General features: G+C 39.6%; 2 protein-coding genes across 6 annotated transcripts in view; one reads left to right on the top strand and one right to left on the bottom strand.

Annotated features, from left to right (window-relative positions):
• The window catches only part of megf6b (multiple EGF-like-domains 6b), an 81,621-nt gene extending 73,662 nt beyond the window's left edge, over positions 1–7,959 (top strand). The window contains exons 27-38 of the mRNA XM_056363693.1: positions 2,237–2,365; positions 2,525–2,653; positions 3,054–3,182; positions 3,332–3,463; positions 3,547–3,675; positions 3,766–3,894; positions 4,247–4,375; positions 4,529–4,657; positions 5,564–5,692; positions 5,795–5,923; positions 6,589–6,717; positions 6,998–7,959. Of these exons, the coding sequence (XP_056219668.1) occupies positions 2,237–2,365; positions 2,525–2,653; positions 3,054–3,182; positions 3,332–3,463; positions 3,547–3,675; positions 3,766–3,894; positions 4,247–4,375; positions 4,529–4,657; positions 5,564–5,692; positions 5,795–5,923; positions 6,589–6,717; positions 6,998–7,059 (1,484 nt within the window). The 3' untranslated portion in view covers positions 7,060–7,959. The remainder of the gene's footprint in view (positions 1–2,236; positions 2,366–2,524; positions 2,654–3,053; positions 3,183–3,331; positions 3,464–3,546; positions 3,676–3,765; positions 3,895–4,246; positions 4,376–4,528; positions 4,658–5,563; positions 5,693–5,794; positions 5,924–6,588; positions 6,718–6,997) is intronic.
• The window catches only part of kcnab2a (potassium voltage-gated channel subfamily A regulatory beta subunit 2a), an 87,221-nt gene continuing 67,684 nt past the window's right edge, over positions 7,960–27,496 (bottom strand). For all 5 annotated transcript variants that reach the window (XM_056363723.1, XM_056363739.1, XM_056363714.1 and 2 more), the window contains 13 exons: positions 27,053–27,096; positions 26,692–26,729; positions 26,315–26,394; positions 21,675–21,719; positions 21,082–21,126; positions 20,781–20,824; positions 20,390–20,476; positions 18,672–18,757; positions 18,384–18,504; positions 17,648–17,742; positions 16,146–16,266; positions 13,784–13,872; positions 7,960–12,266 (listed from right to left, as the gene is read on the bottom strand). In XM_056363723.1, coding sequence (XP_056219698.1) covers positions 12,177–12,266; positions 13,784–13,872; positions 16,146–16,266; positions 17,648–17,742; positions 18,384–18,504; positions 18,672–18,757; positions 20,390–20,476; positions 20,781–20,824; positions 21,082–21,126; positions 21,675–21,719; positions 26,315–26,394; positions 26,692–26,729; positions 27,053–27,096 — 985 coding nt within the window. In that variant the 3' untranslated portion in view covers positions 7,960–12,176. The remainder of the gene's footprint in view (positions 12,267–13,783; positions 13,873–16,145; positions 16,267–17,647; positions 17,743–18,383; positions 18,505–18,671; positions 18,758–20,389; positions 20,477–20,780; positions 20,825–21,081; positions 21,127–21,674; positions 21,720–26,314; positions 26,395–26,691; positions 26,730–27,052; positions 27,097–27,496) is intronic.

Raw genomic sequence — 27,496 nt, 5'->3', positions numbered from 1 at the left:
TTTGACTTTTTATGCCTTACTATACTATGTCGTTTTTATGACTTTTTATGCCTTACTATACTATGAATTTTTATGCCTTACTATACTATGAATTTTCATGCCTCACTTTACTGTCATTTTTATGACTCTTTATGCCTCACTATACTATGACTTTTTATGCCTTACTATACTATGCTTTTTTATGACTTTTTATGCCTTACTATACTATGTTGTTTTTATGCCTTACTATTCTATGACTTTTTATGCCTCACTATACTATGACTTTTCATGACTTTTTATGCCTTACTATACTATGACTTTTTATGCCTTATTATACTATATTGTTTATTTGACTCTTTATGCCTTACTATACTATGACGTTTTATGCCTTACTATACTATGCCTTTTTTATGACGTTTTTATGCCTTACTATACTATGACTTTTTATGCCTTACTATACTATGACTTTTTATGCTTAACTATACTATGCCGTTTTTATGACTTTTTATGCCTTACTATACTATGTTGTTTATTTGACTTTTTATGCCTTACTATACTATGATGTTTTTATGACTTTTTATGCCTTACTATACTATGACTTTTTATGCCTTACTATACTGTTGTCTATTTGACTTTTTATGTCTTACTATACTATGTTGTCTATTTGACTTTTCATGCCTTACTGTACTATGACGTTTTTATGCCTTACTATACTATGACTTTTTATGCCTTACTATACTATGACTTTTTATGCCTTACTATACTATGCCGTATGTATGACTTTCTATGCCTTACTATACTATGAATTTGTATGCCTTATTATACTATGTCGTTTTTATGACGTTTATGCCTTACTATACTATGACTTTTTTTGCCTCACTATACTATGTCGTTTTTATGACTTTTTATGCCTTACTATACTGACATTTTTATGCCTTTTTTATGACTTACTATACTATGACTTTTTATGACTTACTATACTATGTTGTTTATTTGACTTTTTATGCCTTACTATTCTATGACTTTTTATGCCTTACTATACTATGTTGTTTATTTGACTTTTTATGCCTTACTATACTATGTCGTTTTTATGACTTTTTATGCCTTACTATACTATGAATTTTCATGCCTCACTTTACTGTCATTTTTATGACTCTTTATGCCTCACTATACTATGACTTTTTATGCCTTACTATACTATGCTTTTTTATGACTTTTTATGCCTTACTATACTATGTTGTTTTTATGCCTTACTATTCTATGACTTTTTATGCCTCACTATACTATGACTTTTTCATGACTTTTTATGCCTTACTATACTATGACTTTTTATGCCTTATTATACTATATTGTTTATTTGACTTTTTATGCCTTACTATACTATGACGTTTTATGCCTTACTATACTATGCCTTTTTTATGACGTTTTTATGCCTTACTATACTATGACTTTTTATGCCTTACTATACTATGACTTTTTATGCTTAACTATACTATGCCGTTTTTATGACTTTTTATGCCTTACTATACTATGTTGTTTATTTGACTTTTTATGCCTTACTATACTATGATGTTTTTATGACTTTTTATGCCTTACTATACTATGACTTTTTATGCCTTACTATACTGTTGTCTATTTGACTTTTTATGTCTTACTATACTATGTTGTCTATTTGACTTTTTATGCCTTACTATACTATGACTTTTTATGCCTTACTATACTATGCCGTTTTTATGACTTTTTATGCCTTACTAAATATGAATTTTCATGCCTTATTATACTATGACGTTTTTATGACTTTTTATGCCTTACTACACTGACATTTTTATGCCTTACTATACTATGACTTTTTATGCCTTATTATACTATGAATATTCATGCCTTACTATACTATGTCATTTATTTGACCTTTTTTGCCTTACTATACTATGTCGTTTTCATGACTTTTTATGCCTTACTATTCTATGACGATTTTATGCCTTACTATCCTATGACTGTTTTTAAGCTTACTATACTATGACATTTTATGCTTTACTATTCTGACATTTTTATGACTTACTATACTATGACTTTTTATGCCTTATAATAATATGACTTGTCATGACTTTAAAATTCTATCTTTTGTACATGATTTTTCTTAATAATTTCTTGTTAAATTTAACCATACAGGGTGGCTGCTTAGGGCACCATAAAGGCTTTGGCTGGCTCTGCTCACACGTGTTTTTCTGCTCCTGCATGATGACATATGTTTACACAGAGTGTGTAGCAGGCCGGTTCGGAGCGGACTGCCAGCAGCAGTGTGAATGTGAGAACGGCGGTCACTGTGACACACAGACTGGACAGTGCAGCTGTGGCGCCGGCTGGATCGGAGAGCGCTGCGAGAAAGGTGAGCCAGTGAGTCTCTGCTGTGTAACTGAAGCGAAACTAATGAACCTGCAGAAACTTTGTCATGCATGGGAACAGCTGCACTGTGGAAAGTTTGGGACTGGCCATACTGTGTATTTTTGTTAATCATAATCTTTAATTTGCACTGTCCTCTGCTCAGCGTGTGACACAGGCCTGTTTGGTGCTGGCTGCGAGGAGAGATGTCTGTGTGTGCACGGGGTTTCATGTCACCACGTCACTGGAGAGTGTCAGTGTCCTCCAGGGTGGAGAGGAAAACTCTGTGACAAAGGTACAAACCTGCAGTTACAGCCACTGTGGAGCTCTTGCAGCCCCTGGTGGATGGAGTTTGTATGGTTATATAATAATGAAGCTTTTACATTTTTAAAACACCAAAATTCAGGATTAGAGAAAACTTTGACATTTCATTTATTCCACTTGACATTTACTAAATATGATGTATTATGCATTACTTGATATTGTCATTCAGTTTCTCCATATTGTAATTCTATTTCTGCTACTGTTTACTTCCTGGAGGAAGGATCCCTTCCCTCTTGCACTTGTTGAGGTTTTTATCCTCTTTTAAAATCTAATTAAAGGCTTTTTATAGAGTCCTGTGTTTCCGGTCAGTGAATTGGTCCAGTGAGGGATGAAATGTGAAATGTGATATTGCTCTGTTTGTTTTCTTTTAGCATGTTTGCCGGGTATGTATGGGAAGAGCTGTATGCAGCGCTGCAGCTGTGCTCAGGGCACATCCTGCCACCATGTCTCTGGAGAGTGTGGCTGTCCTCCTGGATTCACTGGAAACGGCTGCGAGCAGAGTGAGTCCTGCAGGAGTAATGTTTGTCTGATAAATCCACTGCTGCCATCCATTGTGAAAACTAAGCAGCTTCCCTGATATTATAAAGTCATTAATGCACAAATAAAACACACTGATGGACACTTTTCTCTTTCTCTCTTTCTCTCTCAGCTTGTCTTCCAGGAACATTTGGGAAGAACTGTAACCAGGTCTGCCAGTGCTCAGAGACAAACCAGCTCTGCCACCCAGTGTCTGGATCGTGTTACTGCGCCCCGGGTTTCCAAGGTCCCAAATGTGACCAAGGTAGGTAGAAAAGCATAATCATACACAAGTGTTAACACAAAGCAGTTTAAGAGATGTAACTCTTATTTGTTGTTAACTTTTAGCATGTGGAGAGCAGCGTTATGGTCCTAACTGTGAAAAGGAATGCAAATGTGAAAATGGAGGGACATGCGTTCCTTCCACTGGAGCCTGTGAATGTCCAGCAGGATTTATAGGAGCACGCTGCAACATCAGTAAGTCCATCAGAAGCTGCGATGGTGACAGTGCATACATAAATGAGCGATACAGTATGTGGTGACTGGTGTGTGTCTTGTTGTTGACAGCGTGTCCAGATGGGCATTATGGAGTTGACTGTGCTCGGGTGGCAATATGTGGAGACGGAGCCGTGAACGACCCAGTTACAGGTCGGTGTGTGTGCATCCCTGGACGAAGAGGAGAGGACTGTGGACATGGTGAGAAGGGGCCCTCTGATCATTTCAAAGTCTGGACTCATTTGCTTGCCATTAGTGTCACTGAGGCTGTTTTTACTGTGATGAATTCAGTCAGGTAATTTTCATACCATTATAAGTTGTTTTTCTTACTGTACTGAAGTGCAGAAAATGGCTTCTTCCACAGAGAGGAAATCTAGTAGGCTGAATATAAAGAGACAAGAGCAGGAATTATTTTGAAGAACAAACACAACTTTTTCGTCATCTTGTATTTGTACTTTACTCGTGATAATGACGCTTCCATATTTAGCTGGTGGTTTGGAGTAAAGCAGGATGTTTTCTTCAGTTTAATTTGAGTATGTGTGTTTGGCCTCAGGCTGCTCTCCAGGCTGGTTTGGAGCCGGCTGTGCCCTGCGTTGTAACTGCAGCAATGGAGGGGTGTGTGACTCTGCGACTGGCAACTGTACCTGTGGTCTGGGCTGGACTGGTGCACACTGTGACAGAGGTGACAACACTCACAGTTCACGTTTCTCATTGCAGTCAAGCTCATTTGTTGCATCAGTTTCTGCTCATATATGATCTGCTGTGGCATGCTGAGTCTAAACACAGACAAGTCTTAAGCCATGAATCTGATTTTTATCCTGTTTTTCTGTCTCAGAATGCCCTGCGGGCAGATTTGGTGCCAACTGTCAGCTGAAATGTAACTGTCAGAATAATGGCACTTGTGACAGAGTGATGGGGACGTGTCAGTGTGGTCCAGGCTACTATGGACATCTGTGTGAACATGGTGAGAACTGAAATATTCCTCTGTGCCACACACCTCCACTGTTGTGCAAAAACTGTTTCTCTGGATGACATGTTCCTTCATTATGGTAACTGCAGTTTGTTTTGGGTTGATCCCACATACACCATCCTGCTGCTGCCTTGTCTACTTGTGATATTCTGCATATTTTATTGAAGCTCTAATATTATTCACACATTTTCCGCAGATCTATGCTTCATTTTTGCATAAAATAAAGTCGGGGTGGGGAGCAACACACTGACCTATCCAGTAGTCACTCTAGATGGATCCTCTAAGAATTGATTAAGAGTGAGAGTTATCATTCAAGTTCATATCGACTTCTTCCAGATTACATTTTTCTAAAATCCTCAAGTTTCTCCGTCCAAGGAAATCTGATGCTGTCAAGGTATAGGGTGCTCAACAAATAATTTCTGGTGCTGTAAAATTCCCACTGGAATCTGCTGTAGAAAATAGTCCCCAACAAATGCATTATTTACTCCTGTTGAAGTAAAGATTGCTAAAATCTACAGTGCCCGGCTGCTTTGGGAAATGAAGTAATCTTAGGATTTAAGAATTCAATAGGAATGAACAGGCTTTTGGCTGTGCCACAAAGGAAGACTTTGGTCTTCTTCTGGGATTTGTTAACAGTCAGAAAAATATAGAATACCTGCAACCTTATCCTTGAAAGAGTGGAGTGAGTGGATTAACATTATTGTGATACACAACAGTAATGATCTGCCAGTGTGACTGAAACAGAGTTGGGTGTCATTTAAAATTTGTCTGACTTTATCTTTGAAGTAAAAGCTGTACTTTTGAAGTGTCAAAGTTAAACTGCTTTATACTTTTTTAATCTAGTGAGAACATTTTAAACCGTAAAAGTCGACTTCAAATCTTGTTCTATGAAATTCTCAGCCTGTCCTCCTGGTCTCCACGGCCCGCTGTGCCAGCTGCAATGCGACTGTATGAACGGAGCCTCTTGTCATCCTGTGTCGGGCCTCTGTGTCTGTCCTCCAGGATATTATGGAGCCCGCTGCCACAGAGGTCAGTCCAATTACTGCTGATAACGCCCAGTAAAATAATGGGATTACTGACGGTTTGTGTCTGATTTCTCCTTTTACTGAGAATCACTTTCACGTCCCTCAGTGTGTGAACAGGGTACCTTCGGTCAGGGCTGTGCCAAGGTATGTGACTGTGAGGACGACGCTCCATGTGATCCTGTGACGGGACGATGCCTCTGCTCCTCGGGGAAGACTGGACCCAGATGTGACATCGGTAACCCTCAATGTTTTCCTAACTTTGAGAACACACACAGCAAAGTGCAGACCACTGTGAATTAAAACACATCGCAGACCTTTTCTTTTTGGCTAACTTTCCTTCATTAGAGTGGCGTCAAGACATTGTTTCAAGTTTCTGTAGAAAGTAGAATTATACTGGTACAACTGGTTGAGGTGGAGCTAATTTGACTATTTTAAACAGCATCTATGGGAAGTTCAATCTACAAAAATGCATCAAATTTTATAAGATGATCATGTTTTGTAGAATATTAATCTGTAAATTAACTAATAAAAATATCCATCAATTAAATGTAGGAGAGTCCAATATAACAAGAAGACGTAAAGTCTCATACTTCCCTCTGAATCGCAAGTAGCATGACAGAAATACTTCAGGAAAGTACCTCACATTTGTACATTGAAACAGTAAAAGTTACTTTCCACCACTGTTTGTAAGTCCTTTTACTAATCTCTGGACTGCGTATAAGTGGAAACCTCAGCCACGACCCGGATGAAGCCAAAAATGTTTGCGTAAAGCGAGTTGTACTAGAGATGAGTTGAGTCTTATCTGTTCGTGTACAGAGGTTGGTGACCTGCCTGCAATTTTAACAGTGACTCCACCACTGTTTCGTTTAATTCAACCTCCTCTCCTGTGTTTTGTGTCAGACTGCAGAGCGAATCGGTTTGGGCCCGACTGCACTGAGACCTGCGAGTGTGAGAATGGGGCGCAATGCGACCGACGCAACGGGCGCTGCAGCTGCATGCACAGCTGGATCGGACTCTCCTGTCAGGAAGGTACATAAATGACTAACATACCTTCATCCCTGCTGTCTGAACAATTATCTCGCTTCATTACTTCCATAGAGACAGCAGGTGACAACCTCCGTTGACTCTTGAGTCGGAGCAGAGGTGACATTTTGCTGACTGGGGAATAAGTAAATAACTAGTTTAAGTGCTGACAGTGTTCATTAGTGTCTTTGTTTGGGGGCAGAAGTACAAGGCTGCACTTTCTCTTTCGAATGTGAATGTTGTGCATTTGCCAAGCTGGACTTTCTTTTTGTGTGCATTTCCTCAGGTGGACCTCCACGCCTCACCTATGGGAGCAGCAGAGGAGACTCGCAACACAACTCATTATAGCAGCTCCATCTATCTGGAAGACTCCAACTAGAACTGGGACAGATCAGTGGGTTTTTACTGAAGTGACTCAAGTGAGTGAAAGCTTGTGACAGGAAGTTGAAGCAGCTGGAGGATTTGCATGAAAATAGACTCTCTGAGGAGAACTGCAACTCCATGTTTGAACCCGAGCTGGATTTTTTTTTTGCGTGCCAAAGTGTCCTTTGAACTGTCTGAGCCTGTGGCATCAGTCGGACCTGTCACCAGTGCATTGTTTCTTGCGCTCAAAGTGGAAAACCGCTGTAAAGGAAAACTCGAACACCACCTTTACTCTTCAGGATAAGAATTGTGCCTCAAAAACTACATCCTCACAGTGCAGTGTCAGGAGATTGTGATTGCGTTTACTGCACTTTTGGTATTTTGTTTAATGTTTTGTCCTCAAAATGCCTTTTGCGGGTACTGTATATAAAATAATCTCTAATTTTGTAAGAAAATAGGTGATATTGCTGGATATGATGCAACCATATCACATTACTTGCCAGTACTATGAAGTTGTTTTTCAGTCTATACAAAATGAAGTACTACCCTCAGTCCAATGGTGCTATGGTGCTTTACTGTACTTCAGATGTTTAATAGTATAATGTCACAGTAAAGCACATTCTTGTTGACTAAAGCCTTAACAGATAGCTGGAAGTGTATATCACTTAAGATTACAAAGCTAGCATTCATTGTTTAAATTCTTCCTTTAGGATTGATTTTGTGTATAAATTGCTTCATATTTATATTTAACACAGTTGAATATACCACAAATTTAAAATGCATCTTTTGTTTTCCACTGGATAAAAGAGACTTTGCAGCTCTGCCAAATCTACAACCCAGAATAAGGTTTTACACATGAATGCCAATAAAGACAGACACATAAAGGTTTGTTTACCATTCTTATTTTATCATTATTTCATTTTCATTGAAGATCGAAGCTGTACATCCTGTCTAAATTTCAGATTCAAGCACAGTGCAGATAGCAACGCCTGCAAAAGAAAATTAAAAAAGAAAAGAGAAAAGGCAGAGGTGATCACAACCAGAAATATATACAAAGGTCAAACTATGTACAGGAGATACCAGGCGCTCACTATGTCGTCTTCAGAGTGAATTCAGTCCACCATTGCATTCACTTCAGAGCATTCCTCATAACGCATACACAACACAAAGAAATTGCTTCTTTTTGTCAGTCTTTAAACTGATACAATACAGATAGGAAAAATGCAGCATGATGAAAAATAAAATAAAAACAGTTCTTTAGATTTTCTCTACTGCATTAAAGGCTAAAACATAAAAAATATATTCTCTGTATAACCTAGAACCTTCTGTAAAATAAGCTCTACCGATCTGTGGGTCTGGTTTCATTTCTGAACTAGTCAATATGTTAGAACAGCAAATATGATGAAACTAGGACCACTTAAAGCACAAACTTCTCTAACTGCACTCCAGCCTCAAAACATTAAGAGTTATTTCTACATTGGGCATTAACCTGTAAAAGCACAAAATCTTTGCTGGGCAGGTCAGCACAGTGTGGAATAACACTGATGGTCACACAACATGCACAGAGATATCATTGAAAAGAAAAGTTTGGGAAATGTGCTTATGTGCTTTCTGGCTGAGAGTTAGAAAAGAGTAGTATCAATCTTCTCTGTCTGTTCAATATGAAGCTACATCCAACAGCTAACTGAGCACAAAGACTGGCCACAGAGGGAAACAGCTAGCCTGGTCAATTAGCACATATCTCTGGTTTAACCTGAACAAAATCCAGTGTAAAAACACCATTGACGGGGGCAATTAAGAGAGAACCGAACAGCCTCCTTTTTCCAAAATACAGCACTCTAACCATGAATATTCATGCAAATGCAACTAAAAATGAACCTCATTTTAAAACCGCTAACAATTCCTTTTGTAATTAATCTAATTTCTGAATGTCTATTGCAGGCATGAAAAGAAAACAATCCTCATAATGTCATTTTCAAGAATAATTTTCTTCTGAGACATGTCCGTTGTGACATTTTAAATAACTCAAAACATTGTCAAACATGGTCAGGGTGGACGAGACAACTAATACCAGCTAGAGGTGGTCGGATCGATCCTACCGATACAATGACTTGTTTTTGTATCGATACTAGCGTCAATAGAATCGATACAAAAAAAAACAAAAAAAAACAACTTGATCCAGGATAGATCACATCCTGGGCACATGAACACTTACTGCTGCAACATTTAAATCTCTCCTGCGGCCATGTTCATGTGCGCAGGAATCACCTTTAGTTCAGAGAATTCACATAATGAACATTTCTTATTTACGATTAACAACTGTGTCATGTTCAAATCTAAATGTAACAACAGGGCTCTACCCTACAAAGAATGGTACAAAGACAACACATTACCTGCTAGTAACAGAAAGTGTGGGTGCTCCTGGTTTTACTTGGAATTGGATTGAAACCAAATTCTCTGGTATCACTCACACCTTAATGCTAACAAGCTAAGTACAAGGTGACAATTGCTCCACCTGGTAGATTCTGTTACCTTTGGACAGAGTTAAGCTAGATGTTTCCCTGTTTCCAGTCTTTATGCTAAGCTAAGATAGCCAGCTGCTGGCTGTAGCTTCATATCAAGCAGACCGACATGGGAGTGGTATCAGTCTTCTCATTTAACTCTCGGCAAGAACGCAAATACATGTATTTCCCAAACTTTGCCTTTTAAGTCTCAAACTTCCTCTCCACTCTCGGCGGATGAAAATATTAAGACACAGAACTCCACAGACTAATGAAATAAATATTCTTTGCTTTTCTTGTTTTTTTTTCTTCTTCTCAGAAAACAGCATCAGCTTGCGCCAGTTTGATTCACTCAGACATACAAGACACAGCAAATCAAACGTATACAGGGATCAACTAACGCAACAGGCTAAAGCAAGGGATTAGTTTGGTTGTCCCCCCACCACCCCCCCACAAGATCAACAGCAGAGACATGAAATCACTTTACTGTTGTTAAAAATCACAGAGGAGCTGACTAAACCTCATCCGCACAAATCCACACAACGACACTCACTTTGATTATTCCCTTCCACTTAAACTGAGAAACACCTACATCTCATTCATATCATCATTCGCACTAATGTGACAGTTTTCTTTACTTGTACTTATATTTTTTTCTGCTAAGAATCAGTAGTTTCAGCTGTTAGTAAAGACTGTTATCTACACGTGTTAGTAAGGGGAGTAGCATGTCATTGCTTCTCCTGTAGGTACTGTAGGCTGGGTGACGAGAGTCCATGCTTTGAGGATGTATAACATGCTATCCACTTGTGCTTTAATCACAGTAAGAGAGCACCCAAAGGAGAAAGAATGATATAGGGTGGTGCCAAATTCTGCAATAATACTTCTGACACGTCTCAAGTCGTATGGCGCTTGAAACGAACCTTATGATCCTAAAATATTTAGCTGTACTATGCATTCTGTATATGAAGGACATTTGTTAACTAATATAACAGCATGGTCAAGTAAAGATATATATGGAGTAAAGTCTGTACCATAGATAACAAGCTGGACAGCACATGCGTCAAGATGAGTTCTATAATCTTGCAGGAAGTGAGAGTGAAACACTCAGGTGTGTCGTCAAAGAGAGAAGAAGAAGAAGATCTTTGGCTCAAGCCACGCTAAAACATCACTGGTCCTCCCCAGTGTCCACACATGAAAGAAAGACAGACAAAGAGTAAATACAACCTCCCGACCACGTGCACGCCAACACACAACTAAAACCACCTGCTCCATTCCCTGAGCTGCTGCCACTCACTGATTAACTGGAAACACCAACTCTTCCTCGCAACAAACGCCACATCCACCAGTCATTGTTCCCGCATATACTGGGTACATGAGACCAGTCGGCCAAGGGGGCAGCTGTCGAGCTGTTTGTCTACGCCAAAGCCCACAGCACAGTCTGATGCAACTGTAAATAAGGCAAAAATACTTGAACAGAATTTGATCAAGGAGAAGTTTCCATGAGATGTGGTGCCAGCACTGATATGACCACTTCCTATACAATAAATCCTCAGTCTGAAAAAAAACAGAACAGAGGCTGGGTAACACGGTGAAGCAGGACACTGCGTTTGATTTAATACAGCAGCAGCTTCTACCGTTTGGGATGAATAAATAGCTAATCTCTTCAGTGGCAGTTGCCCAGACATCGGCCCACGCTCCTGGCTTGTCATCACGGACTGTTCACTGGTCAAGGACGGAGGAGGAGGCTCCCAGGCAGAGGGCGGTCGTTGCCCCTCGTCCTCTCGGCCCTGGCGAACACAGGACTTCACCGCCACGCTTTGACAGCAGGAGTGTCAGAGCATCAGGCTGGACAATTGCACTGCCAGTAAAGACACAGTGGGAGGATGAGGAGAGGGAATTATCAGGAGGCTATGCGATTCTAATAGTGCAATGGCTGTGAGATAAGACTATTGTACAACCCATCCTCTCCCTTCCTTATAACAATACTAAAGTGCTGATTGTTAAAGCCCACGATAGGCTTGTACACTGATGATGTCGACAACACAAACAAATTCAGAGAAACCGTGACGGACTCGTACAGTACACAGGTGTTTGTAAACAGAACGTTTGAGGAACAAATGCATGGCTATGGTACATGTGCAACAGGGTAGTTCTCGTATATTCATACAGTATGAACTTCATCTTCCTTTTAGTTGCATTCAGTTTTAGAAAAAAGCAGAAAAAAAAGAATTCTGGCTGCCAAGCAAGCGTGTGCTTTTTTTTTTCTTTTTTTTTTAAAAAGGTATTTTTCTCTATGGTTTTAAAATACGTTCAGCTGAATTGAATGTATAACTGATTTAAGTATGAGCGCATATCCCTCTTCCACTTTTGTCTTTCTTTGTCAATCCCTTCCTTTCCTGTGGAGGTGACTGTATTTTTTCCCCCTTTTCTTATCTTATCCCTGTAACTCTAAATGAGGTGCCCTGGGTGGCCTTGGTGTGGCCAGACTCATGCGCCAGGGTCTCACTCAGTAAAAGCTCAAGCAAACAGAGGATCAGGCAAAGGTGGGGCACTGCGGCTGCAGGCCGGGTGCAGCCCTGCCGGGCGGGGCCGTGCTGCACGTTAAGAGCGGTAGTCCTTTTTACTGTACGGCTTGTTCCCCAGGATGCTGTCCACCTCGTGTGTGATGGAGGACGACAACTTTGGAAGAACCTGTGATGGGAGAGAGAAACAAACAATTAACATGTTCTCTTTTACATTTCCTATCAGTGCCTTTGGTCATTCTTTAACTGTCCTTAGAGAAAATCAACAGTAGTTTGCATTTTCATATCTCAGCCTCTAGATAGCGCTCAAGAGTGACTTGAATTTTTTGTAGTCGTCACCAACTTTTTGGCTTCTAACCAAAGACTGTACAGTTTCTAACACTTCGCCTCCAATACAACAACCAATTAAAATCAGGCAAGCAGGCAATAGTACACATGATCTTCAAGTACAGACTGTATAAAGCAGTGCATGTGGTTGATATTAAAATACTTGTTACTTTTTTTTTCCCAGCTCATTTCAGTGCATTTAAATTGAACTCAAATAAAGGAATTATCACCAAAATGTACTTTAATTATTGCAGTGTAAGAACTCATTACAGCAGAATTTGTTGTTTGTCGCACTATCTGGTGGTTCAATCTATAACCATGTATCATATTTTATAAAGTGATAATAGATTTTGTATCCACAGCAAAAAGAAAAAAAAAAGAGTGCATTATTTCCCCAGAAATTTAGCGGAGAAGGAAGTAGTGTATACACCTCAGGTTGTAATTAATTGATTTTAAAAGATATTGAGTGTGGGATTATTATTCTGGTGGTAAATTTATATTGATTCTGAATATTTATTTAAATATATATATATTTTTTTTAATAAAAGAAAGATCAAAACAAAGATAAATTAATATGTTCCATTAAAACTGTAACCTTTCCTTTACAGGAGTTCAGAAAAATGGTTTTAAAAAAAACTTTAATATGATGCAATTAAATGCAAAGTATTCCCATGTAGAAAATATAAAAGAGAATTTGTTCTCTAATTCTCTCTTCCCACAGAGTAGGCATGCAGCAAATGCTGTAATGAACTGAAAAAAATTGTATTTGGACATTCTTTTCAGCTCAGGGACTGTTTCTATTTCAGGGTCTGTGATGTAAAATTCCCAGTAAAAGGAAAACTGCAGAGCCCTGGGGAAATTTGAGCATAGCATTTCAAAACTGAAATATCAAATGTGCTAGGGGAGAGGAAACATATAGCGTGCACCCATCTAGTATACTAATGTGTCTACACACACAAAGCGTCAGAATAGAAGAGTGTAGCAATGCTCTTTACTGCAGGCCAGACATAATGTGAGAAGAGAACGTAGACCCCCACCGGTCTGAAAACCCCATTAGAGGAGTGCATCTTATCAGGAGAGGTAGAAGTGGCCATAAGCTTGCCTCCAATCCCCCTGGCAACTGATATGCTGCTGACCTTATTAACTCGGTACAGTAAAGCACCCAAGCATGCAGCAACAAACTGCCCATGAGGCCGAGCTGTACCCAGGAGATGAGGCTGCTGTTACGGACTGTAAGGCACAGATACGGGCCTGATGAAACAGATCAGGTCACATTTTCACAAATTAAACCACTGATTTGCTCTGTAGGACAACAGACACGTGTACACTCACAAACATACATTCATTTTGTAGCCTCACCTGTATCGCTCCTATGTTTTCCATCAGCTGGTCAGTGTTGGACGCCCCTAAAAGGACAGAGCTCACCCCCTCGTTCCGTAGGCACCACGCTGCAGGAGACCAGTAAACAGCAATGACACCCCCAACATGACTATGGACACACACACACACACACACACACACACACACACACACACACACACACACACACACACACACACAACATCCCTCGAAACACACACCATAAATTCACACCAGTCTGATTTTCTTTTAACACACTAAATGACATTTCCTTTACAAAAACCTGGTAAAACATCAAAGCTACTGCAACACTTTGTCCAAAACTACAGCTTGCCTCAAACCTTCACACTAAAACCCTCCCAGTGTGGAAGAAACATTCAGATCCTTTACTTAAGTACAAGTAGCACTACCACACCAGAAAATACTCAACATGTAAAAGTACCAAAGTAATATCAGCAAATGTACTTTAAATAGCAAAAGCAGGAGTACTCATTGTGCATCAGTGTTTATTTACTAGAGCTGCAACTAACAATTATTAGCACTATCAATTAATCTGGCGATTAGTTTCTTGATTACTTGTTTAGTCTACAAAATGTATAAATAGTGAAAAATGTCCACCCCAGTTTTGCAGAGGCCAAGGCGACATCTCTCAACAATTTGTTTTGTCCAAAACCAAAATATATTTAGTTTACAATGTGCTCACCACTGAGGAGCTGAAACTATGGATTTTTTTTTTTTTTGCTTTGCCATTTTTGCTTCGGAAAAAAAAAAATCACCTAAAAGAATAATCAATTACCAGAGCAGTTACAGATTAATGTCCTGTCGATCGACAAATCAATCTTTTCCAGCTGTACTACTTACATATCATCATATATTATTTTAATATTACTTCTGAATTAACATAAAGCCAGTATTTTATTATTGTTGCTCCTAATTTACTTACCAAATTACCTGTAAAATTAATGTGGAATAGAACGTACAATATTTCATAAAACATAGTTAAGTACAAAAAAATTGGACCTCAAAATAGTCTACAAATTAGCTCTACACCAGTACTGCACTCTGCTAATCTTATGCAGGGAATGTGCTTTCTTTAGTGATCTCTCTAAAGAAACCAACACAAAAGAGCCATTTCTGCTTGATGTGCTATCATAAGTGTGAGTTCTATTATGCAATACAACTGCATGCTCCTGTAATTGAGCAGAATGTACTTGTAAACAGATTTTAGCATAAAGGGATGGAGAATTTGCTGTAAAAACAGTGGGATTTATGACTCTACAAAAATCTTCCACCAACATGAGCATATGGCCAAAAAGACAACAGTTGAAGGTCTTCCACTAGACTGAAGAAAAGTAGACCTCCCCTCAGGCCACTGAGATACTCACAACATTTATGAACTCTACTCTCCCACTCACAACTACAGTCTGACCCCTGAATTTACCACTTGCTCCAGCAGCACCAGGCCTCAGCATCAAGCCAAAGGCAGGAAGAAGTCCGTCATTTTTATATAGTTTTCATTCAATACTCTAGTGCCACAATGGAGTGTAGAGGACTACATCGTAGATATAAATCTCTTCTGTTGCCTTCAGGAGCGCTAGAAGGATTTATGGTAATTGGGAGGGATGAGGGTGTCCACTAATGGGCCGTGAAACCTAATCTATGACACTGCATTACCGAGAGGGTGAAAAATCTGCTGTGATCCATGCTGAGATACGAGACAGAGTCCCAGATTTACTTGCTGAGTCCCTCAAGACTGACGCTTTAACAGCTCTCGCAGGAGTGTGCTTCTTTGGGGTTTGCACATTCTCACTTTCCTGCCCGGCAGTGAATCGATATCGGTCACTCAGTGGATTTATGTCTGGGATGCTATTTTAATGCTGACACTGGAAACTGTTAAATACATGTTAACACCAGGGAAAACCACATACCTGCATATACAAATATACTGTAAACACATTTGCATCCCATATGTTGATATTTACATCATCACTGTCTTAATATATTCAAGGGACTGTGCCAAATCTTTGTTAAGAGGTAATTTTGTTACTTTTCCTTTTGGATCCTGAGAGACAATGAGAGAGGTTGAAGATGAGTTAATGTCCTTTTAAAATACACTGTTTATTTTTTATTTTCTTATATCTATATCTATATATATATATTTTTGTTTAATTATTTTCTAATTAAAAACTGCAGTAGATACAACACAGACTCTCACACACACACACACACACACAGCACAACACAACACAACACACTGACAATCAAACCAGACAGCACCAAAGGTGCTGATCTCAGCCCGTCCGAGGGAGAGGGACGGACAGACAGACAGAAAGAGAGAGAGCGGCAGAGTGTATCTGCGTACCGATGGCGAGTTGGGGCAGAGTGCAGCCCAGCCGCTCCGCGATTGCCTGCAGCTCTTTCAACTTCGCCTGCTGACGCCGGCCCTCCTCACTCAAGATCTTGTCCTTCAACCACTGGTAACCCTGTCAAAAACACAGCACACCTGCTCAAAAACACAGCCCTGCTCACACGGCTGCGCTGCAGCTCCTGTGTCACCAGGGCCTGTTTTTAAACACGTGACTGTCTCCTGCTATCTACACCTCAGCCAGGGAAACGTATCTCCAGCTAAGCTTACTGAAATACTGAATATTCAGTTCATTATGTCATAATTACAAAGTTAAAATAGAAAAATTCTTAAAAGAACTATTACTGTTGTTGAAATTATATAGTAGCTGTCTAATTTTTATATCTCAATGTTAGAACCAAAGAGTATCAAAAGGTCAGGAATTATACTGTAGCATAATGCTATTACTAGCACACTAGCACCAGAAGGAATAATCACTGAGTTAAAGAGCCAAAATACCACAAACATCCACAGGCAACACTGAACCAAACAGGAAGCAGCACATTCCACACAAGTCGCCAAAGATACTGCACAACACCAAGATGGAGATCTAGGTTCATGAACCAGGAGAGGTCTAATCGACAGTCACTGACACGCAATCCACAGATACACAACATGCCACTCCACCACAGGGACAGATCATTGCATTAATTCAGGTGTTAGCTCCTGTGTAACGCAGAGGTGCAGTGAGTTATCTTTATGTTTAAAGGTCATGATGAGAAATGGCAAACTGCATGTGTTACTACTATTGTTTTAAGTAAAATTATCAAAGTAATTTGAATTTGACATAATGGGAAGTGTGTTGTTGTTGCTGATTAAACTCTGTTACCACACACTTGCTGAGTTTATCTGTCACTTTAAAGAGAAATATTCCACTGGGTTTCTGAGTGCTCACTGAACTAAATCATTGAAAGTTTTTCTCCACCTCATTAATGTTTGGTTAAAGTGACTGTTTTGCTCGCTTATGCTTGGAGCAAAACAAGTCTTTCAAAAAATGATTCTAGGTCACATATGAGTCGTCTGGATTAACACACTGAACTGCTTCATGATTCATCTACCAATGTAATTCTTTAGCTTCAGTTTAAAAAGTGTTGGTGTACATCAGGGTAAATTAAAAAACAATTGTTAGTGTGCACGCACGCCGTACTGTCATGGTTCTGTGTGAATGCATTGCTGTGCACATGTATCATGTGGCTCATGTGCGTTAAGATGACACCAGCTGGCAAACAGTGTCGAACAACACTGCTTGTGAAGAGGTACACAGTGCATGGCGTCAACATGGCACTGAAAACACACAGATATATGTGATGTTGCACAGAGTATACAGAACCTGAAAGACACAAACACACAATAAGCAAACAAACAACCAGCAACCAGTAGGGAAAAGATCACAACAGCGACACCAGCACAAATGATCAAAGTGGGATAAAGACAGAAAACAGCCAGTGAGGTTCGTCTACCTTCAGAGAGGCCCGAGAGTAGGGAGGCACCCTGCCGTCATATTTCCCTGAGATGATCCCACAGGCCAGTGGTGACCATGTCATGGCCCCCACACCTGAGAACACAAACACGTGATCATCAACATCGCTGGAAAACAATAGCTTACTTTCTCAAAGGATTATAATATAAAATTTGGTCTTTAGAAGGAAAGGGATAATAGCAACACCACATTCCTGCTGTTTGAGTTTTAATCCATTTGGTCTGATTCTTCTTCTCAAACTGGATTTTAAGTTGGGCCTGTTTTTGTTGACTTGGTAGATTGAGTACAGCAGCTGGCTAAAGAGAATCTGCAATGTCAGAAAGGACTCCTTTTCTGTCATCTGCCAGTCAAGCTTCAGACTGCCAATTGTTTATGTGACAACTTATATAAGACTCAAACCTGGATGACGTCAGCTCATGTGCTGTTGCTTTAGATGGACAGTGTCACAGCCACTGAGAATTCACAGCGTTTGTTGAAAACTGCTGTCATTCAAAAAAGATTTCAGTAGCGTATTATGACGATGAACCCTGTGACAAAACATTCACTTATCTTCTCGGGTCAGTTTTTATGAAATAATGTATTTAAAACACGAAGCATTGTTGGTGCAGAATTTGTGTCCAGTATTTTGCAGTCACTTAATTCCTCTATCCCTACTGTACTTGAGAGAAGACTTAATCTAATAATCCATGCAAAGCCACAAATCCATGACTGCTCACCTATCTTATGGAAGAGCTCAGGTAGCTGCACCTCCACCTTCTCTCTCTGGAACATGTGATACTCAGCCTGCTCACAGATGGGAGGAATCTGGTTGAACTGTCGCGCCACAGAGTACGCTTCCTACAGGCAGACATGGAAGAAACAAGATTAGAGCCATTTACAGGATCAGCATTAAACAGAAACATCTAAGATAAAGCAAAGTGAGAATTAATTCCAACCTCTTGAAAGAAGGAAAGAATCCTAAAAGGTATATTGGCAGTCATCTACAGAGATAAATTAAGTCTCACCATAATCTCCATTGGGCTCCAGCGGGATGTTCCCCAGTACATGGCCATGCCTTGATTGATCACATGGGTCATTGCTCGAACCGTTTCTGCAAGTAAAAAGACACAAAAATGTTAAAAACAGCTTTAGTGATGGTGTCAACCTGCTGTGTTTGCAGCATAGTATTATTACAACCATGTTTTTCATTTTCTATATCTCTCTCTATAGAGCAGATAATGTGCTGAGTTCCTACTGAATGTGTATCTGAGTTCTTTATTCTTATAAAAGATGTGCGTTATCATTTGCAATCCAAATGGACAGGGGCCATTCAGCAGAAATGTGGAAAAGCTGATTATGTGAATCAGAATGGAGAGTGATTCATTTTGAGGAGGATGACATCTATCCACAACAAGGCATACGTGAATGACAGTAACGTAAAAATACACTAGAATCTGTCTTTTTTGATCTGCAACGTGCCACAAAAAAGAGGCCAGTGAAGTAAATTGGAGATGACAGGCATGTTTGCACCAGTTCAAATCTTTGCTTATATACAAAACTGGATGACAGCTTCTGTATTTTAAGCACAGTAGGTTAAAAAATGTTTGGTTCTATAACATGAAAAATATTTTAAGGATTTTTTCAATTAATGTACTGACCAGGCTTGACTGAATGTTACGCAGAGCTCAATCTCATGTTCTTCTCTCAACATCACTTTATTCTATTTAAAGCCTTCAGATCAGGGATTTAAATGTACAACAATATCTAACCCTGTGTGACCGTGAATTAAACCTCACATTATCCAACTGTAATTTCCATCTTTTCGTTGGTCGACGTGACCCACTGTCAGTGACCGCTGACCAAAATATCAAACATGTTAGATAACGATCAGGGTGTCCCCGACAAGATCAGGAGCACAGGAGAGCAATTGTCAGGAGTGTTGTCAGCTCTCAGTAATCCTCCATCCGTTCCATCCATCCACCCATCTATCCATCCATCCATCCATCCATCCATCCATCCATCCATCCACTCCTCATGCTGATGTGCTGTTTCTCAAAACTTTCTTGGCTTAACAAACCAGCCCTCCTTTCATCTAGTGGGTGCTTGGCTTAAGAGGGTTTCTCTGTAAACTGAAAGAACAGCAGTTCACCTCCTTTTCACCGTGTATACTGCCCTTTAGCTATAGCCAGAATTAAATGTACCAGATGGTTTAACCACTGTAGATTTGAAGGCATGGACTCAGAGCTGTCCGTGCAAACTGTGTGCAATCTTTAAAAGGGCAGATGGGCAAAAGAATCGCCTTGACTTTCACATCAAACAACACCTGCTACTTCTGACTAACAAGACATTAAAGTATTGTGAAAGAAAGAGCCTGAGCCGGTGATGCATCAAACTGAAGGCATGAAGATGACCTGTGACCCGACTGTAACCCAAAGAGGAACTCTGACACAGGAGCAGATGGATACAGTGTGACCAGCTGAACCCACACACAGTTAGCCCACTGCCATTTAAAGGTCTCCAGCATCAGTATCTATCTATCCTCATTCTGACTGTGGAGGTGGAGGACAACATGCAGCATTTAAAAATAGATATTTCAGTAACAAGAGGTTTATATATCCCAGCCTTCACTTTGCAGTAGTCATAGAGACAGAAAAGAGGGGGGTTTGTTAGTTGTAATATGACAATACACAGGGAAAACATGGTTAAGTGTGTGAGAGTGTGAGAAAAGCAGAAGAAGCATTACCTTCCATAGGTGTATTAGGGTCCGGTCTGTTCGCAAAAACCACATCCACATAGTCTAACTGCAGTCTTTCTAGAGAGGCCTTTAAACCTAGAAATAAGCACCACAGTAAATAAGTGATAGTGAATCTCTGTTGTGTTACATTATTAAGTTCTTCATAAACACCCAGACTACAGTTTATACTGCCAAGTTATTAGTGCATAGGATTTTCAAACAATTTATTTTTACAGGGCCATTGTACCAAAAAGTTTTCTCGGCAACTCCAATAAACCCAAGAGTATGTCAATTATTAAAATGTAGCCTTGTTTCCCTTGAGCCAGAACAACTTATTAGGAAGTATTTTGTTGTTGCTGTGTCAGCATTTAATCCAATAATCTGCAGCGCTGCTACTTACCTTCTATAATGTGTTTTCGGGATAAACCCCTTTCAGTCTCCGCTCTGGAAAAATAAAAAAATAAATAAATAGACCTCGGTTTATGAAAGGTTATTTGAAATATAACACGAGCTGCGCCTCCTGGATGATATAATATCACATATCCTTTGTGAAATATGATCTAATAAATGTTTCAGCTTTACTGAAAGTACCTGACAACAGATTAGTTTGGATGACGCATGATCCCATTACCAGGAACATCAGTCAAGGAGTGGAGAAAAATTATACATTTCTCATTTGGAAGCAACCAGATGAAACTTACTTTCCACCCCAGAAGATCTTTGTTGTTATCACCAGACTTGAACGTCTGAAAGTGGGAAATGAAAACACATCTGTTACAACAACCTGCCAAACACAGAGAGTTATAGCCAAAAAGCCTCATGCGTTGGGAGTTGGTGATATCTGAGGTCTACACAAACCTTATATTATACGATTAACAAGATGAAAAGCTCAGACACATCCTCTCAGTGATAATGCATTTCTACCTTACTCCTTCAATGTCACACTCACCCACATCCCACAGTAAGTGTGACTGTGCCAGAACTCGGCCAGCGCCAATGAAAGAGTGTTGTAGGTGTATAACCTGACAAAGCTATACAAATGCCAATCCAGGACAGATAAAGTAGATGACAAGGCACTAGAAGTTCATCCATTATTCAGCGTCTTTGAGGAGGGACACAGGAGTGTGGGCATGGCACGGCGGCCCGCATTAATCTTTCATCTGCCTACCTTACCGTTCCAGTTCACAACACGCAGCCTCCCAATATGTGCAAGGAAGGAGATGATACAAGATTAGGGAGGCTGGCTGGGACGGAAATTAAAAAACACCAAACCCAATTTAAGTGTGCATCATACCTCCACCCTTTCTTCTTTATGATGTTGCCGAGCACCACCTCTGCCCTGCGGAGCAGATGGAGAGAAGGCGTGATTGAATAAAGACAGTCTTAAAATGATAAGAATGTTTATACCCAACTGTCTGAGGGATGATTTTGATGCCCTAAATTTAAAAGAAAAAACAGTCCAACTCTGCACACATAACAATATTAATAATAATAATAATAATAATAATAATAATAATAACAACAACAACAGTATAAATGATATATAAGGGAGCTTTCATTGGTAAGTACACCTGTTTAGGACTGGTGAGTGTGAACTAGCTGCCAAGTCAGAGTCAATAGGGCCTGGGCTCAGATTTGCTTTGGAGTTGGTCATCAGCAGCCACAGGGGTGCTAATGATTGGCATTACCTTCGACATGGGGCTCATTAGGACCAGGCAGAAACCTGTCAGTAGGATGTCTCTCCAGTCCTCCTACTCTGACAAATAATGAGACACCTCCTTGTAACATAGCCTCCCATAAAATGTATTTGTTCAACTCTGAGAGGTAAAACACAGCAATTACTAAGATTTGTTTTGGATTCATTTTGGGTGCATCGATGAATGACGTTAGCTGCTCTAACTGATGCAATTTTCAAATAAATTACATTTTGTTGTCAAAACCGTGCGCAACTACAAGGACCATAATTAATCTCATCTATGACACAGTGCATTAGTGCTCCTGTCAGTCGCAGTGCGGCTGTGTCGACACACGCTGAGTGGTGGCTCCTGGCTGTGGTAATCAGATGGAAGTTTAAACAGTCAGCTAAACGAGAAATACTTGTACAACTTGTACCACTGACAAACTGACATGTCTGTATAAATGTTACTTACTGGGATTTTTATATGAAACACAGTGAAGAAAAATTCACATATTTTCTAACCTGGATCTTATTCTCATAATTGTGGCCATTTCTGACAGGATTAATCTATCACAATGCAATTAGCTACATTGGGTAATTCAGGGAGCTAATTTTTTTGTTTCCTTTTGGTCAGACTAAGAGACAATTAGAGACAGTTAATTAATTTTATTGACCTTTTTTTTGTAAAACTGAAGTAGTGCAGTCTGGTTTTGTTCCCTAAATTTCAACTACAGAACCCGAGTCGAAAAAACACTGGAATTATCTTCGAACAGGACACTGATAGTCCTCCCTCCTGACGTTGCTGAAATGAACTAATAATAGAGTCAGAGTGATAAATTGGCCAGGCCGATATATAATTGGATTTTGAAATTGGAATCCCAAATATCGATATGAATATCAAAACCTCAGGATTGTTTGACCTATAGCTGATGACAAACAACACAGTAACCTCAATGCACTAGAAAAACCTGTTTGATATTTTATGCAAAGTGCTGTTACTGTTAACCAGTAACCTTTGTTTTGAAAAGTGCAATATAGATAGATTTATAGCATTGTGTGTGTCAGTGCCAACACTTTGTAGGTCCATTGATGTGAGGAAGTATGAAAATTGATTGAACTCAAAAATATATGAATTCATATTACTTTTTTAGGATATTAAGGGCATTGACACAATGTTAATTTTTCATTTTGTTTGTCTATGTTTTGTTCTGAAGGGTCCTGCTTTAATATTAAAGCCCAAATATGTGCTTTTATTATTTATTTCCTTCCTCTTTGTTTGTTACTTATTAAAAAGGTAAATTCAATAAAATATTAATACCCAACCCCACACCAAAAAAAAAAAAAAAAAAAAAAAAAAAGGAAAAATCTTTCTTCTCTGTACTGATCCAACGAGCAGCGTGGGTACTGTAGGTGCTGCACTACTACTCGCTGGTCCAGACCTATCCAGCTGGAGCCACTACTTTTTAAACAACGAGCACTCAAGCACTCCCGAGAGCAATAATGTGTGTGTTTGCGTGCATAATAGTATGTCTATGTGTGTGTCTCTAGCAAATACCCACACGATGATCTGTGTGTTGCCCTTCGGAAATGTGAGTAATGTGAGAGCCCAAACATAAGGTACAGTGTGCCCTGAGCAGGTTAACTTTCTTCATCCATTAATTAGGTCTTTATCCCAGTGCCGAGGCGATGTTATGACTTACAGCACAAGCAATGGCGTAATGCTGCATTATTCATGGATTTAAGATATTTTATTACTTTCAGATTTCTATGTAATTATGCTACCAATTTGTCACTGGTCTCACACAATATACTGTAATTACTATGCATCTAGAGCACAATGTCTGAGCCTGAAAGAAAATGAAGATGGAATTTTTTATTCTGCCAATTACTCGCACTTTTAATTGCTTTGAAGCCATGTGTTTGCTGATAACAGCAGCGAAAGGGGATAAGCAGAATATGTTTATTCGTGCAATTACACATATTTATTCCTATATTGAGAAACAGTAGCTTGTATATTGGGATGGATACGCTAGTTAAATAACACAGTCAATATATAAATATCGCTATATGTTGAATGTTCGTTTTGTGACCATTTCTGTTTTGTAGAGCTAAGGCTAAACAAACACGCAACACAAACAGCCAGAAACTGCCAAGTGCTGTGCATGAGCAGGGCGAGGAGAGTGAGCACAGCTTACAAACCTTATTTATCTGTCCACTATCGCAACACAGAATCAACAATACAGCAGCCGACTGTACAGCCACCACTTCACGTTCTCTGAGTCTGACTGATGACGGAATCACAGTTAAGCCAGAACCAAAGACTTCACATGAAAGCTGTCTCTATTCTGATGTGCAAAGTGTGAGATTTGTTCCTCTCCTGTGTATGTGCGTGTGTGTGTGTGTGTGTGTGTAATATAAGCTCCTCGGTGCTGCTTTGTGCTGGAAGCTGTCAGGATTAACACCTGTGCAACACATACTGAGCTATGTGACATGCTGTCACAAACATTTGCACGTGTCAAACAGATTTGTGCTTTCTGCTGAATTGTTGTTTGTTTTATGGTCGCATGATGATTATGGTTGGAGTTGGTAATATTTCTGTGTTAAAGATCAACTTTGCACCCGTTTTTTTTTTTTTAACCCCATCCTTGAGGAAGGACGAAGTGATTGTTGAAAGCTCCTCAGAAAAATAGAACATGTAGTGATGACGTTAGGCAGACGACAGCTGCTGAGGCATTAGATGATAAAAGTGAAGAAAACCACCAGAGACCTACTGCATGTTTCTTGTCTTTTTGCTTTCTTTTGATATTCTTTTGAGAAACACCAGCACTCTGACACATCTCCCCAAACATAATGGCAAAACTAGAATATTCTTGGGAGGATTAAAAAAGGACTTGCTGCTGTTAATCAGAGATACTGTTTGCAAAGGATTATCCCTTAGATTATTTCAAAGCACCCAAGTTACTACAAAGCCAGATTAATCCACACTGGAATTTAAACCATCATTACATACGGCAATAAGGCATCACAGGGCTGCTCTCTGAGGTTAAAAATATCATCACTAGCTCTCCTGTAAATTTAGACCCAGACTGTGAATATCTGAACCCTCATCAATGTTACTGCAACAATGACAAGGTGTGACAAAAAGGACAGCCCTAATTTCAGGTCTACATTCAAGGAGAGACAGATTAATCTTTTGTGCCCATTAATAGTTCATTGGAACTTCTTTTTACCAACAGAACAGAGCCAATAAAAAGTATTGACAGTAGCCAAGTTGGGAATTAATGTGTGTTTCCATTAGGGCTGTCAACGAATATTAAGTTTGTTTATATGATCGAATTGTAAGGGAAAATTCCTTACAATTCCGATACTAGTATTGGCAATGTCTCCGATACTGCCTAAAACACTGGATCAGAAATCGATGAGTATGCAAGTCTATGCACTGATCCCACACCATGTAAAGTATTGATAAACTTTCACACGCAGATAAAACGGCAGATAAAACAGTAGCCTACACAGCAAGTTGCGCTGTGCTACCTCTGGCAACTACTTTTAAAGAGCAGCAAAGAAAAATGTATTTCAGGTAGATAGTTGATAGCCATCCGCTGATCTCAGTAAAAGGTGGACCATGGTCCGGGTCCAGACCCAGATGCTGTACTATCCAGGCCAGGACCTAAAACCTGTAAATTTAACATTTTCATTATTTCTGTTTTAACCAGTGCAGTTTTTCTAGTCTGTAGGGCACTGGTCATGTGATGCTACTCAGCCAATCATTACAACTCAAATCAGTGTGTGAGATACACTCATGGTGAGTCATGACCAGACATAGTCATAGAAATAAATTGTAGTGTCCCAGCATATGACAGTTTGCAGTAGTAGGCTACAACAATTTTAAATTATTTTTCCATATGTTGTCAAGTAGTAAAAGATCCAAAATGAACAGTGTAAGCGGACTACTTGATTACTGGATTATTTAAACAGCATTTGTAAAGGAGTGATTCTGGCACAAGCTTTTTGATCACTATAAGCACCTCTGCACATTTAACTGAAGTAATCTGCATTGCCACATGACAACAAAATAAATAAACTAGTATATTTTTTGAGATATGGGTGAAGTGTGCACCTGACATAAACACCCAAGCATGGCAACTAGTCTATAATCTCTACCTGGTGACTTTATCATCAATCATATCAGCAGCTTCATAATATTTGGTGTTTCTGCTGACTGATGAGAGACCTGTGGCACAGGATATACTCACTTCCCAGCAGCATAGACCTCTGCTGTGTCAAACAGATTGATGCCATTTTCATAAGCCAGAGTCATCAGCTGCTCTGCCATCTGTTGAGAGAACAGGGGAGAAGGAAGAGGGAGGGGAAACTATGGGGTGAGTGATCACTGATGCGAGGTGTTAGGGCGATTCAATAATTAAAATTTCCTTCACAAGATTAAAGAAGGATGCTATGGCTTTGCCTTCTTTAAACATATGTTTATTTTGTGTTGGCTCTCTCTTGCAATATGTTGTCACTAAATGTAAAAATAGGCTTCTTGAGCAATCCACGATATGCCAGATCATATTGAGGGTTTCTATTCCCAACCCCTGACTGATGGAAGATCACAAAATCCATCTGCTCTCACCTCATCCGTTATCTGTCCACCGAATGTCACCCATGTTCCTAAAGAGGATGACAGGGAGGTGCTCGTCAGTGTAATACAGAAACACACACATGCACAGAGATAAGCAAGTGAACAGTGATACTATATGTACAGCACAAGTGATACTGCACATACTGTACAAGAAACAAGATCTAGCTATTTTATAACTTTTTCTTTATAATTCCTTATAACTTCTTGCCACTAAACTTTTCCCCACACTCTTTTTCTCCCTATCTGAAGTTAAAGCACCATGGGGTTATCAGTTTGCCTCACAAATCTGCTATGCAAGTCTTTGGGGTGAAGAAAACTTCTCAGTGTGCCCGATAATCTAAGAGGCTCTTACCTAATCCAAGGCAGGACACCCGCAGGCCCGACTTTCCAAGGTTTCTGTCAAAACAGAGAAAATTACATTAACATTAATGCAGCACTAAGGTTGCAGTGGTTTTTGATATTTTGCACACTGGCGGCGGGTATGACCATTAGAGAAGGACTTAAACCCCTCACTTTTATTGATAAATATATAAAATAAACAACCCTGTCAAACTTTTGTAATGGAAGAAAAGTCTGTTCTTAAGATTCTTACTGAAGTGGAAGCTTACAGGCGTGAAAGATGAGAAGAACAGCGCTTTGTGTGGATTTGAAGCCAGCATGTACTGCCTCTACTGCAGCACTGACACACGTTGAGCGGATGGGTAAGGAAGGACAGTAACACGTGTGCTGACAATGAGAGTGTGCGTGCATATGTGCAGTATGTGTGTGCAGAGAAATGTCAGGAGAAAGTAGGAGA

The sequence above is a fragment of the Seriola aureovittata genome, chromosome 2 (assembly GCF_021018895.1).
Source record: "Seriola aureovittata isolate HTS-2021-v1 ecotype China chromosome 2, ASM2101889v1, whole genome shotgun sequence".
Taxonomy (NCBI): Eukaryota; Metazoa; Chordata; class Actinopteri; order Carangiformes; family Carangidae; genus Seriola; species Seriola aureovittata.
The sequence above is the reverse complement of the archived record's forward strand: the minus strand, read 5'-3'. Positions and strand labels throughout refer to the sequence as shown.